Source organism: Sinohyriopsis cumingii, chromosome 17, assembly GCF_028554795.1.
Source record: "Sinohyriopsis cumingii isolate HCF-2022 chromosome 17, ASM2855479v2, whole genome shotgun sequence".
In the NCBI taxonomy this organism is placed as follows: Eukaryota; Metazoa; Mollusca; class Bivalvia; order Unionida; family Unionidae; genus Sinohyriopsis; species Sinohyriopsis cumingii.
The window spans coordinates 28279026-28293969 of NC_142977.1; the positions used below are offsets into that span (position 1 = coordinate 28279026).

Here is a 14944-nt window from a genome sequence, read left to right on the forward strand (position 1 = left end):
GGAGTGGTGCATATGACTTCTTATTAAAGCTGAGAATTTCATGATGTTGATTCAAATCTCTGGACACTCTATGCCATTTTCAAAGAGAAACGAATTATATATCAAGGTTTTATTTTTTATCACAATTTTCTTCACGTTCAACAAAGATAGGCCAATGTTTTATTTTTATTTCCTGGTTTAAAAAACAAATGTGATCTATGCCTGACCACACATTATAATCTGGTTCGCAATTTGTCTGGGTTCCAATTATCAAGTGAATGGTGTATATAATAATTTTCATTAGAATAAACATCCACTAACTTTATTTGTTTTCAGATTCTGAATAGTTTTTGTCTACAACTGAACCAGTATTTAGAGAGCTGTGACAATTCAGCTGGTAGAGCACCAGTCTCATAATCAAAATGTTACAGGTTTGATACCCATTCAGGCCAGCTCAGTTTGACTGCTTTGATGCATCTTTGGCAAAGCTAATTTCTCTGCATCATATATATATTAGTTGTGTTTAAAGTGTTATAGCAACAAAAAATACCAAAAAAATACAAATTGAAAGAGTATTTCGGTTTGCAACAAAGTAAAACCATTACCCTTCATCTTTTGTGACATAATCATTTCCCCATCTGTGCCATCCCCTAATGTATTCAGTACACACAAGATGCTTCTTGGTATGGCCACTGCTTCTACATCACTTATGCCAGTGTCCTGTACACAACATAAAATGTGAAGAAAGCAGTGTCAAATAATGATGGTTGCTTTCATATAACAATATGATAACAGTATTGTGAGACTAGTCACTGTGACATTACAGTGTGATAATAGTTTTGTTATACTGGTCAGTTGATATAACAACATGATAACATCACTATGAGACTGGTCACTTTGGTATAACAATATGGTAACAGTACTGTGAGACTGGTGAGTGTGATATTATAATATGATAACAATACTGTGAGACTGGTCACTGTGACTGTGTGTGTGTATGTGTGTGTGATTTGGATTTTTAATGTAGCTTTAACAATGTTTTAGTCATATCGCTACAATGTATGCAGTGTGACAGTTTATAGTGATGTCTAGCACTGGGGCATCATGCCACAGACATGTAGCATGATGTCCCACCCACTCACATTATCCTGACACCAGGCCGACCAGTCCTAACACTAACCTCTTAAAGCTGAGCGCCAAGCGAGGCAGCTGTTAGTACCATTTTTGTAAGTCTTTGGTATGACTCGGCCAGGGATCAAGCTCACAACCTACTGCATCCGAGGTGGATGCTCTAACCACTAGGCCACCAGAGCGGTCTGGTCACTGTGATATAACATTGTGATAACAGTATTGTGAAATGGGTAACTGTGGTATTACAGTATGATAATATTGTGAGTCTGTTCACTGTGATATAGTGATGTCTAGTACTGGGGCATCATGCTACAGATATGTATAACATTGTGATAACAGTATTGTGAAATGGGTAACTGTGGTATTATATTATGATAACATTGTGAGTCTGTCCACTGTGATATTATAATATGATAATATTGTGAGTCTGTCCACTGTGACATTATAATATGATAATATTGTGAGTCTGTCCACTGTGATATTATAATATGATAATATTGTGAGTCTGTCCACTGTAATATTATAATATGATAATATTGTGAGACTGGTCAGTGTGATATTATAATGCAATAACAGTATTGTGAGTCATAATACTGATAGTGGCCCAAATGTGCCTGAAACAAGTAACCTAGATTTTGAAGGCTAACATGTCATGAGAAATAATATTTCACTTAGTAATCTGAAAGATAAATTTGTTTAAAAATATCCTTGTACAGATACTCCATAACCCAAGCAAAGCAAAGGTGAAATAGCATAAACTGTCTCAATTATTTTGAGACTGTATGATTCAGACAGTGAACAGTAAGACTGGGATCATTTTTACCAAAATAAAAGTTAAAAGTAAAGCCACATTAGTTCAGCTGATACATTGTTAGACCTGTAATCCATGAGTTACGGGTCAATACCTGCCTATCTACTAAATCTGGTTAATATTTTGTTTTGGAGTGTTATTTTGTACACACTGATATGAGCAGAGCAACCTGGTTCAGAATTTAAGGTATACAAAGTTCAGTGTAAGCATCACATTGTGTATATTCCAGTGTTTTCTTTGTCCAAAAGCAATATGGCAGTGCATGCCAAATCTTATGGGTAAATGACATCATATTCTATTTTTAGCAATAAGGTGAATTCATGACCTCCAATTTGTCCTGCTATTAATGAACAGTAGTATGTAGTGTAATGATAACAAGCTGCTATCACACATCAATCAATTTTCCACTCACTAGTGCATGTGTGTGTGTGTGTGTGTGTGTGTGTGTGTGTGTGTGTGTGTGTGTGTGATTTGGTGTTTTAATGTAGCTTTTAAAAAAATTCAGTCATATCACTATGATGTCTCCAGTGTGACAGTTTATAGTAGTGTCTAGCACTGGGGCAATGGCTCAGACATTGCATGATGTTCAACCCAGTCACATTATCCTGACACCAGGCCAACCAGTCCTAATACTAACCTCTTAATGCTGAGCACCTATCGAGGCAGCTGTTAATACCATTTTACTATATTTTGAATATAATCCCATTTAATCCTAAAAGTTCTATCACAAGTCCAAAAGTATAGAATATTTCAGATGAACTCTAGCGGTGTCCCGAATGAACTCCAATCTTCAGTGTAACTGTACCTATAGCCTGGAATAGTGCTGATGTTCTAACAGTCTTGATGTATCACAACAATATAATCCAAAATGCCTCTAAATGAACTCTGACAATATTTCAAAAATAGTGATGATCTCAATCAATAACTGAAATAAATTAATCCTCTCAAATTTTAACTGAACACAGCTAAAATTGATTTCTCAAAAGATTGACATTAGGATAAATAATAAATTTATGTTTACCTCTCCCTTTGATAAAAACCTAAGTCACAGTATAAGGACCAGGATGAGGGCCAAATGTTCATTTCTAGAATATTCTAAGTTATCAAAATATCAGGTCTATTACTAAAACAGTACTTCAGTAATGAACATGGGATATGGAAGGAATACCAAGAATTCCCAAAGGGAAAACTAATGTCCTGAACTCAAATTCAGATAAACATGTTAAAAAACAAATAATAATAATCATAATATTCAACTACAATGATAGGCAAAAATTAGCTATGTAAAATGTTATTAACAAAAAACAAATATACATAACATATAATGAAGGACAAAAGCCAAGACACAATACAAACTGACCTTACGCCAGAACGTAGATCGTTCTGCCTACCGAACACGTGACTTGACAACCTCTTAACCTCCGACAAACATTCTGTGAAAATGGCAGGTGTGATAACACTAAGAGATATACCAGATGACATTGGTGAGCAATATTTGCCATATGAAACAACACTGAGATAGAGACAGAAAGCGAGAGCATTTAGTAAAGGCTCCTATGTTGATGATGTAAAACTTTTTTGCATCGGGAATGAAGAAATTCAAGTAAAATGCAGGATATTTTGGAGTCAGTGCAAGAGCGAAGAACCACATAAAACTATCATGGCAATCGATACTTCAAAGAAACGAGTGACTGAAGCTCTATGCAGCTGTAAATCAGGGTAAGTATCAGAACCCTTTTGATTGTATATTTTTTATAAGAAGGCTGCTTTTTAAACAGGAGTATCTAATGTACTCTGGTTTTGGTGATAATGTGTCTATATTATAGATCAGCTTATTCAGTGCTATATGCATGTATCTTGTGTACATGTACTCTAGTCTGTACAGACCTGTGTAGTATATAGAGTTGAAGATTTGTTTAGTATTTGGCAAATAAATGTTTCAATTTCACTGATACATATATTAAAATTTATTTTTACTATTGTTGAAGTGGTAAAATTACAAAAGGAGCATACATTAGACAGCAATAGACAATGTATATACAGTTCTTTTTATGTATAAAATGACCTTCATGTATGTGCCCCATTTTTAATCAGTGTACCTTAGATTTCATTATGTCAGTCTAGCAGATTCATTTTTTCTTTCTGTGACGTTTTCAGAATTTCTGGTCAGTGTGCCCATGTTCTTGCACTTTTAATGACCCTCAAAGACTGGATTTTGGAAGGGTTTAAAGATGTACCTGCACAACCATCATGCACAAGTTTGCCTCAGCAATAGGATAAACCGATAGGTGCAAAAATACAAGCTGAGCCAGTCTCAACTATGGTCACTGCCAAACCAGGAAACATAAACAGGAAGCGGAGCCACTTACTGCATTGTTTGAAGACAATAGGTAATAAAACATGTTTTTACATTTGTTGTTTGTTGGTGCATATAAAACTCATATAAGCAACAGAAATGAAAAAGGCTTGTAGATTTTTTATATATTTATTTCTTAATAATTATAAAAGGAGTAATCTTTCCTTCAGTCAAAAACATGACTGTGTCAATGCATTTAAACAATTATTTACAATGCTGAATATACATTTTTTGTGGTTTAATTATAGGAAGATACAACTGCAGGAAACAGACGTATAATTTCTACAAGGTCTAAAGGGTTGTCCACTGTCGTATCTTATGGCTTCTCCTGATCATACAATACAGACAGAACAGGGCCCACAGAATATAGGCAGCCCTCTGGGTTATCATATAAGTTCTTGTTCATTCTGCTTTATATCCATGTGTTAGTCTTGAATGAGTAATGGCATAAAGCCAGTCAAGAAACAGCAACAAAACCAAACCTGGTTCACACATGCAAATAAACACCAGTCTATTGTTGATAATTTTAAACTTGTTTGCCCTTGAGATTGCTCGTTCCACATGGACACAGTGTGTGGCAATTTTCTTAGTCAATGCTACATCTGCTGCTGACATCTGACCTCCAGCTGGTGCAAATGGGGGTATTATTAGTTTTAGCCCAAGTTCTTCAGTTTCATCTTGAATTAAAAAACCTTTATCTACCATCACCTCATCACCTCTTTTCAGTTTTCCACAGTCCAGCAACTGTTGCAATAATGGTAGCAAACCACACTGTGTAGTAATTTCTTTGTCTGAAATTGAGCCAGAAAACAACATAGATATAAACATTAAAGATCCCAACAAGGCCTTTAAGGGTTGTTGCTGACATATAGTCAGAATAACGCTGACTCTAACTTCTCAGGGCACTAGGCCTTTCCACTTTTAGTTCAGTACCATCTAAAATTACAAAGGTTGTTGAAAAGTCCTCCTTGAATTTCAGTGGCATTTGTTGCAACAACACTTCTCTGTCAGGCCAGAAAGGAACTGATCAAAACCTGTAAAACATGTAGCTGATCCATGCTCAGAAAATGGCACCATCATCCAAGTGTCAAACTTGGAACAAATTGGCTAAATGTTTGAAGTCAAAATTCAAGCGTAACTTAATTAGTGTCAGCAGCAGTTCATCTTCCAAAGGCATGTTCTGAATGCTGGTTATAGTCCCTGGGAAGCTAAGAGGTATTTCAAATTTATCTTGCACAAGGAATTTGAAAATGTTCATAAATTGTTCATAAATAAATCCGGTATTTAAAGTTATCTTTCACATGGCTATCCCTCACTGTTGCTACTGTACATTTATTCAATGTTTGCTCCCTAAAACAAGTTTTCTCTTGTTTTTTCTCCATTCTTGTACTGTCACGCCTCAGTTCTTCATTAATAAGTACTTGCTGAGCAAGTTTCTCTGGCAATGCTCTGTTCTCTGCAGCCAAAGCAAGGAGATCCAATGCTGATACACCTGAAAGTAGAAAGTTTACCTATTCAGATATTCTCTAATGTATAAGAAAATTTGTACAACCTAAAGTTTCAATTTGCTTAGTCAATTATGCCAGTTATCCAACTGTCCACTTTCAGATTTCATTAATAAAAGCTGTAGAAGTTCCAGGACAACAGCATACAGACTGCAGAGATCTGGACTTTCCCCAAAAAACAAATATTAAGATAACTTCTTTTGTGTTGGAAAACACTGACAAGTGGTCGGATCTAGCTTTGTCGGATGAAGAAGCCATATCAATAGAAAGGAACACAAGGTACCAGAATGTTTGTGACCAGTGGTACAAGGAGAGAGAAAACAGAATAGCTGCATCCAACTTTGGAAGATTTATGCTAAGAAAAGCATGTATGACAGAAAAATTCTTGAACAGTATTTTTAAGCCAAAGCCATCTAAATCAGCTGCCACAAGTTATGGTATTTCCAGTGAAAAAGTGGCAAAAACTATGTACATGAAGAAGACAAATAATCATGTACATGACTGTGGGTTCATTGTGAACCCATTATTTCCATTCTTGGGTGCACCACAAGATGGAAAAATATGTGATGGTGGGCAGTCTGGAGTTCTGGAAGTGAAGTGTCCGTTTTCTGTAGGGGACTGGACTATTGCTGATGCCTTAGAGTCATATGAGAAGAAGGACACACTATTTCTTGAAAACTACGGAAAAGAAATTGTACTGAAAAGGAATCATTCCCACTGGTTTCAAGTGCAAGGCCAGTTGCTAGTCTCTGGTGCAACTTTTTGTGATTTTGTCACATACACAAGACAGGCCTACACATACAGAGGATTTTGCCAGATATAAAGGTGATGGAGGGTATTTTGGAGAAGTTGTGTTCTGCATTCACTTTTCATGCGTTTAAGAATTTAAACAAAGATAAATAAATAAAATGTACCAAGATTCTAGTTTTCCTGTAAAGTGACATCTTTCTGCAGACTGACATCATTCTCTTGACTTGAATCAGCAACAGCCAGAAGTAGTTCTGCATTTTCTTCTGAACTAAAATAACAATGGCTTTGCTTTCATTGGATTTAAATAGAGTGCTTAAATTCTGATTGAATTCTTTATTGTAATAATATGAATAATGGCAATGATCTTACTTTTAAAAAAAGGTGACACAAAGTCCTGGACTAATCTACCTTGCAGGCCTCTTAAAAAGGAACACAGTTATAATAGTATGCATATAGACAAACCTGTATACACTCAGCAAAATGCATATAGTTCTATTCACTTTATTTCCTTCCTCTCTCCCACCCACTGACACTCCTCCAAACATATAAAGCCAACATATAGTCAACATATATAGTATGCAGTATTGATTACAATTACAATTTTTTCATCCTCACTGAAATGCTTCATGATCTTGAACTCTCTCATTTGAGTGGTTTCTCTTTGATATACTAAGCATCAATTTATTTTACATAATAATGTTCAACTTACACATTTACATTGGATAGAGTTTTCCACCTTTTTCTTGGTGGAGGTCTTGCAGGTGTGTATCGTGTTAGTATTGCATCCGCTGGTATTGGGTCAGGGTATCTATCTGTGGGCTCTCCATCAGGGAAGTGCTGAAAATATGTATGATGTGCTTTATTCGAGTAAATCAGTAAACATATTTATCTTCAAGGAAATTTATTTAAAGAGTATCTACTATACTCCCTGCCAACAGTTAGATGACTAAAAATACCAAGTTGCTGATGTGTCTAAAAGATCGAGACAATGATGCATTATTTATGGGACAAACCAACATTAAAATGTTAATGTTCAAACTTTAAAATGATGCACGATATAGTGCTTGCTCCACACATGATGATATTCTGGGTTTTTTAAAGGTTTTATTTTCAAAAATATTAAATTATATTAAATTATCGAAAGGACATGCTTTTCACATACCTTTGTGCAAACAAACATGTGGTAATTGCCATCAACTGTGCCAACGTTCAGCTGATCATGCGGCCAACCATACGCCTTTATCCACCGCTTGCACTTCATTAAGTTAAGTTTTGGTTTCGGGAAGGGAATAAACTTAACTCCTCCATTTTGACGATCTGGATAACGAGTATCAGAATTGCAAAGCCCCCACTGACACCTCTTCACCAATGTGAATCGAAAAATTGCCGAACCGTTGCAAAATTTGTAAATATATACAATAGCCAGGTCGATATTGACAGAAGCAGCTTGTTGGAGGAAAATGGCAGACGCAAACAGTGCCTGGAGGTGTGTATAATAGCGCCCGCTGATTGGTCAACTGAGCAGAATGATTGACAAGTGGCGATAGGTCAATTAAATATACATAACAGGTAACCATGGAAAAATAACAATACCACAATACAAATTAAATATACATAACATAATCATGGACAAAAGCCAACACAAAATACAAATCAAATATAAGTAACACATAACCATGGACAAAAGACAACAAACAATAAAAATTAAATATACATAACATAATCATGGACAAAAGTGAACATACAATACAAATTAAATATATGTAACAAGAGACACAGATAAAATTATGGAGAGACATAGACAGCAGTGCCAAGACACAGATAAAGCTGTGGAGAGACACTGATAAAACTGTGGAGAGACAATGAAAGATAAAGCTGTGGAGAGACAAATGTAGCTGTGAAGAGACACTATAAAGCTGTTGAGTGACAAAGAAAGATAAAGCTGTGGAAGACACAGAAAGATAAAGCTGTGGAGAGACAGAGACATATAAAGATGAGGAGAGACAGACAAAGATGAGAGACACCAATAAATTTGTGGATAGACAGAGACATAAAAAGCTGCATGCAGAGGTTGAAAGAGATGTTAACTTGATTACCACTCGTAAATGATTAGGATGTATTGATTCTTCCACTTCATTAGACTTTTTTGTGTACTCTGGAGATAATCTGGGACTGTAAATAAAAATATTTATTTTAAAAAATCTTTTTTCTTCATCTGCTCTTTTTTATTAGTTTAGATTTAGAAACTTAAATAACTTTGCATCAAAAATAAGAATCTTTAATGAATACAATGATAAAAAGCTGCAAAATATATCTATATTTTACAATCAGAGCAAACTAGCTACCTCATGTATTACAACTTGTCATACATATGTATAATGTTGATACAAAGAATGAACATGAATTCCAGCCTTTAGATAAACCAGAGGAATGGTTAGCAATTTACTCATGTAAATGTATGACCAAATCCCATGTAAATATACCCCCAACTCCCATGAAAATATACCCCAATTCCAGTGTAAATATACCCCCAACTCCTGTATAAATATACCCCTAATTCCAGTATAAATATACCCCCAACTCCTGTGTAAATATACCCCAATTCCAGTATAAATATACCCCAAACTCCTGTGTAAATATACGCCCAATTCCAGTGTAAATATACCCCCAAACTACCATATGTCCTACCGCTACCCCATGATGGACAGAAGTCAATTGTAAATGACCGTGAATAACCCTTTTGAAAGTATTACATCTAAAATTATTATCTTCTTATGACAATCATTATCTGTATTAAATTTCACAGCAATCCAATAACAAGAGCCCAAGTGGGCCTGATATTGCTCACCTGAGACATCGACATATGTCAGATTGTGAATGCAAATTTATACATGCATTGTTAAGTGGAAAGAAAAGCACTACACAGCCTATTAATGTTAAATTGTAATTTATCATCTTTTCTCAAACACACACACACACACACCATAACAATCTTGGCATAAAAAGTGCATTTCTCCCCTGGAACAATCCCTTTCCCCTGGAAACTAGGCCCCGATTCATAACATAGAAGGTATTCAGTGCACATTCTTAATGTACACATACTTACTTAATATTATTTGGGGAATTAATATGTGCAGTCAGTATGGATTACTGGGTTTGGTCATACTAAAAACTAGTGACAACTGGTGGTGGCAAGGGAAGGTAATGGGTAAGAGTTATTGACAGAAAAAGACAATTTTCTTTTTTAAGTAGGGCTGGATATGCATGACAGCAGGCTAATATTCCTATATAATGTGACTGGGGAATGTATTTAAAGGAGAAACAGGTGTGTTGAAATGTGAGCATATGCATACAAGCCATTCCAATCAATGCAAAAACTGCTGACTGCCCAAACTTTCAGATCCAGGGCTGGTGAGACAAAGGTTTGGAGTTTTGCAAACTTATCACCAACAGATCTAATAGTGGTCAATACCAGCAGGAACATATGCAAGTGAAAACCAAGGGATGAAGCAACCTTTCTGCTTGTTGATTCTCCTGGGTCAACGAGTATGCTGATGCCTATCGTCAGCCTGGAATACGATTACCTTATCCATGGATTGTTGTTGAGAAATTCCCAAAGAAAAACGCAAAGGTCTGGGGACATCATTTCCTTTGTCTTCTGAGATACTTCATCATAGAAGATTCGCTGGACAAAATGATATTGCCCTTTCCATGTAGATTCTTCTGCCACCAGTGAAATGCTTTGGTTTGGCTTTCATCTCTAGGAGACTGATATGCAATAGTCAATCCTGACTGGGCCACTGTCCACCTGGAATGATGTCCACCCAAGCCTGCATCCAAACTGTCAACTTGATGACTGTATCTGCCAGGGACAGCCCAATGCCAAGTTGAGATTCTCCCATTTTCAGAGAAAGGACCTCATGTGCATTGTTAGTTCCAAGGAGCAAAGTCCTGGCATCATTATCATTGTAACGGCCTCAACAAAAAGTGCCCTGGGACAGACATATACTTTCTCAATGAGTAAACCCCATATGTAAATGATTTCTTGTCTGAGAGACAGCTCTTTGTAAGAATTAAAGCTCCCACTGACACCATTGCAATGCCTGTTCATATGGGAGACATTATCTGTTCAGGAAGAACTGTCTGGCTGAAATACAATTCTTACAGGAATCAAAGCTAGGTAAGGAATGATCAACACATGAATACAGTAGCCATATGGGTCCAGTACTGAGTAGAGACCATGTGACTGCGATGCAGAAGCTCATGTTTTTGTGTCAGGTAGAGGTATACTGGACAATGAATACCTGTCAACTGTCCTCTTTGGCACAAGAAAAGGCTGCCTTCAGTAAGCAGATAGCCATACATGATCCCCATCAGATGGCAAAATTCAGTCTTGATGAAACAGTCATTGTTTATTTCTTTACGGCCAGGTTCATAGTACTTACTGGTAACTTGGTTATCAGCTGCCTTGGACTGTCATCAAAACTGGATACAAAAGTACTAACTGGCCATAGAATTGTATGGAACCAATGTGGTACTATACAGTATGTAGCTGAAAACTGAGTGTCTTTTCCCAGTGAGGGTCTGTGCACAAATGTGGAGACAAAATATGTGATATTAAATCATCATAAGCAGACCCCTAAGGCATATCTGATACCTAGACTGGGTTCCGAATTGACCATGTGCATCTGTGTCTCATAGCATGGAATGAAGCTGAGGTCAAATGATCCTTGGTATACACAGCTGGGGTTCTAAGCCACAACCTCCTGCATCCAGGGTGGACCAAGAGAGTGTTCCCTTTGAGAGACCATGGCATGAGAATGCAATGAACCCATATCCTGTATGTTCTGGGACACTAAACTGGGCACCAGGTGAACTGAGTGACCTGTGGCTGATCCATGTGAGTGCCTTATGGTGTGGAGTAGGCAAACTGAACAAAGACCTTCCGTACTTTGGTTAAAAAGGTAAGACTGACAGTGATAGTGACCTGTTATGATAACAGACATATGACTGAGTCCAGTTTTGATCGAAGAATGTCATTTTATCTTGCATGGCATTGTGCCATTATTTGTGTTAAGACTGGTTAAGGGATACTTGATTCACATAATTGGTCCATACTGTTGAGCAAGATAATATTTGTAGTATTTTAATCTTGCTCTCACTCCAATGTTGTCAATAAAGGCCTTCCATCTTGGCTTACAATGTATTATTAACTATGGTAGTGAAATATAGTCACTTGCCAAAGGTCAATAACAAAAGACTTCTGAGTGACAAAGGCTTCAGAATAAAGAGAAGCAACATTCCTTGGATATTGAGCACTATGCTAGGCATCGTTTGTAGTGAGTGCCTTGTGGCACTAAGCAGGTTAGAATTATCCATGAGACTGCCTGTATGATGTGGGTTCAGCAAACTACACAAAAATAGTTATTCTCGTGGCAGACAATGGACGATTGACTGTGGTACTGACCAGTTGTGATCAGAACCAGATGGCAGAGTCCATTCATGTCAGAACAGAACCATCATTTTTGGTATGATGTTGTCCACTTCATTAAGTTATGATGGAATAAAGGATATTTGATACATATAGCCAGTACATACATCTGAAGTGCAATACAATAACTAGGGCAGTTTGTTTTGATCTCAATCCTGCTTAATGGCAGGTGATAAAGTGATTGGATGTTGAGTTGAAGCAGTAAAGGATTGACTGGTTCTGCCAAGAAAGGTTTATTCTGATGCAGTGGTGAGTGAGAATTCAGAGCTGTCACTAAGCATGATAGTTTGGATTGACTCATGGAGTGTGAAGCCTATTGAGAAGCAAGTCATTCATTGCAGTGTCTTCATCACTCATAGTACACTTTTGTGCCTTCCCCTTTAGTACACTGTAGTACTGCAACCAACTGACTTTTGATCCATGATGTTCAAGTCTAACATGTATTCACAGACTGGCAACCAGACCAAGCTACACATGCAGAGTGGTTATCCATCCTGTGTTTCTAATGTTTATAAAGCATACACTTCATCTTGCACATAATTTAAATATGTAAGACAAAATAGAGTAGATAGTATATACACAGGTGTAGCATGGCATGAATTTTGCTTTAGAAACTCAGAGAGTGTAAGTGCAGAGCTACAAACTATGGCAATTTATCTATGGCAACCAATACAGGTACAGCATCACTATTATTACTTATGAAGTGAATGCTAAAATATTACTTCTAATAAAAAATTACATATGGAAAAGCCAATTGACTGCCTACACAGGTAAAATCACTGACACATTACTTATAGTAACCACCAAGTGGACTATATTATATATAGAAAACTTACCTGATTCCATCTGACCATGGTGGAAATTATACATCAGAGCACACACAATACGCACAACGCATTAAAGCGGTGTTACAAACACTTATGACATAGATACTATAATAACAATTTGTGAGTAAATATTATCTGTCAGAAAGGTCAATGATGATCTAAACAAGTAATATCTGTTAAGCATCATATAGAAGCTACAAAGTGGATGCAAGTATATGAAACTTACCTGTATGTATCTGACCTTATCATTTTCCATATCACACACTAGACCTGCGCATATTTAATTACAGCTAAAGAAATGTGAGGGATGCACTAGTGACCCTTGCATGTATATACAAATAGGGCCTAATTAATGTTACAAGTCTATGTTCTTAAAATAAGTCACAGAAAAGAGTGAAGACAACAAGCTTTGTAAAATTTAACAAGTAACTTATTTCCTTAGAATACAAAGTGAAAAATGAGAAAAAAGAACTTACAGTATTGCAAATTAAATCCAAAATTAATCCAAGAATTAAAGACACAAGTCCTGATAATGAAAAGTTCTGAATAAAGCTGAGTTCAAGTCCTGAAGAGATCCAAAATTGAAGGTAATGACGTGCATGTTATGGTCTATGAAGTGCTGATGTGTCAACAGTCTCTTGTTGAATCACAGAAATATTATTCCACGTTTGAATTCAGTATAAATTCCAATGAATGTCTTTATCCAAGAATTTTTGTCAGAGCATTTTTGTATTTCCAGAGAAAATAAAATTCAGCCCAAACTGGTGAAAACACAATACAACTTAAAGTGCTACATGTTAAAACATGACTGGTTAAATCCTCACAGTCACAATACAATATAGTTCTCTGCTTGACTTCAGGTCACATTAGCATTTTCTAAAAACAACCATTACCTAATGGAAAATAACCTTCTAGAATGATCTAATGAGCCTTGTTTATTTACAACACAACAGCCTATAAATTCACTTGGGAATCTCCAAAAACCTGAAACTTAACAACATATTTACCACTTCTTGTTTACCTGAATAATAATTTGGTTAATAAGCTTATAAACATAGAGAATAATGAAGCTTTTATTAGTTGTTTACATACATGAAAATTATAAAAAGTCAATCAGGTTAAGCAGAAATGAACTCAATTTTGGACAAGGTCAAGTCTAGCAAACAATGTTACATTATAATAACATGTAATGGAATAAAAAAATTAAACTAATAAACAAACAATTAAATTAAATATACGTAACATCATGTAGTGTTTGGCAATGTGACAATAGTAAAAAGACAGAACGTAGTCATCAAAGAAAGTAAGAAATGTTGAGAAATTTATAGATGGAGTATGCTTTCCTTTAAAGAGAACACTCCTCCAACCTAATTTATGCTCGAAGAGTTCCAGAATATTTGTATATGGATTGTAAGGCCTCTCTGTCTGTAGACAGCATACTAAACAGCATGAACAGAAGTAGTAATTGAAGTACTCACAAGATTTGGCACCAATCATTCTACCTAACTGCCACCTAGGTAGGCAGATAACTTTTAGCTTTTTAGCTAAATGTTTTAGCATGGGAGGGTTGGATTTGTTAGGCAGTAGTAGTCCTCCTTAGGTTTTATGATCTGGCAATGTATTTAAAAAAGAACTGACGTTACTATTAACTGGTTCCTTGCAACTGATATATTACAAAAGACAAACCTTTACCTATGTTTCCTGTTAGAAGGAGGCTGAGAAATGTTTTGGCCAGTATAATCCAGTACCTCACTTCCAAGGAAGTTATGCAATAGCTTAAGTGCACTTTTGTAAATGATGTCACATCTGCCACTGGTTGCAATTATCTTCAAAACAATGTCCATTCCTGCAAATAATAATAAAAATTAATAATAATAATAATAATAATAATAATAATAATAATAATAATAATAATAACAATAATAATAATAACAATAATTGTAATCAAAAGATAGACACTAAATTTTGTACAGCCTTTCATAAGCAAGACCAAAATAATCATTTACCCCAGCTGAGAAATGCCATATTTATTTGACCTTAACTGAAACTATGTGAGAGTGGACTGTTTTGAGTCAGTTAGAATTGGTATTATAA

The 14944-nt window shown here is 35.9% G+C and overlaps 1 protein-coding gene, 1 long non-coding RNA gene and 1 pseudogene across 2 annotated transcripts in view; 1 reads left to right on the plus strand and 2 right to left on the minus strand.

Annotated features, from left to right (window-relative positions):
* The window catches only part of LOC149778319 (uncharacterized), an 81673-nt gene that overhangs the window by 34353 nt on the left and 32376 nt on the right, over positions 1-14944 (minus strand). Inside the window, exons 8-10 of the mRNA XM_089939126.1 lie at positions 14543-14696; positions 8629-8704; positions 585-699 (exon numbers count right to left, since the gene is read on the minus strand). Coding sequence (XP_089795252.1) covers positions 585-699; positions 8629-8704; positions 14543-14696 — 345 coding nt within the window. The remainder of the gene's footprint in view (positions 1-584; positions 700-8628; positions 8705-14542; positions 14697-14944) is intronic.
* On the plus strand, positions 3582-4706 carry LOC149778320 (uncharacterized; annotated as a pseudogene).
* Positions 4297-8208, minus strand: LOC149778321 (uncharacterized). The gene is made up of 3 exons (XR_016415493.1): positions 7242-8208; positions 6697-6800; positions 4297-5769 (listed from the first exon to the last, which is right to left on the minus strand). It is a non-coding gene; the product is annotated as an uncharacterized LOC149778321 (long non-coding RNA).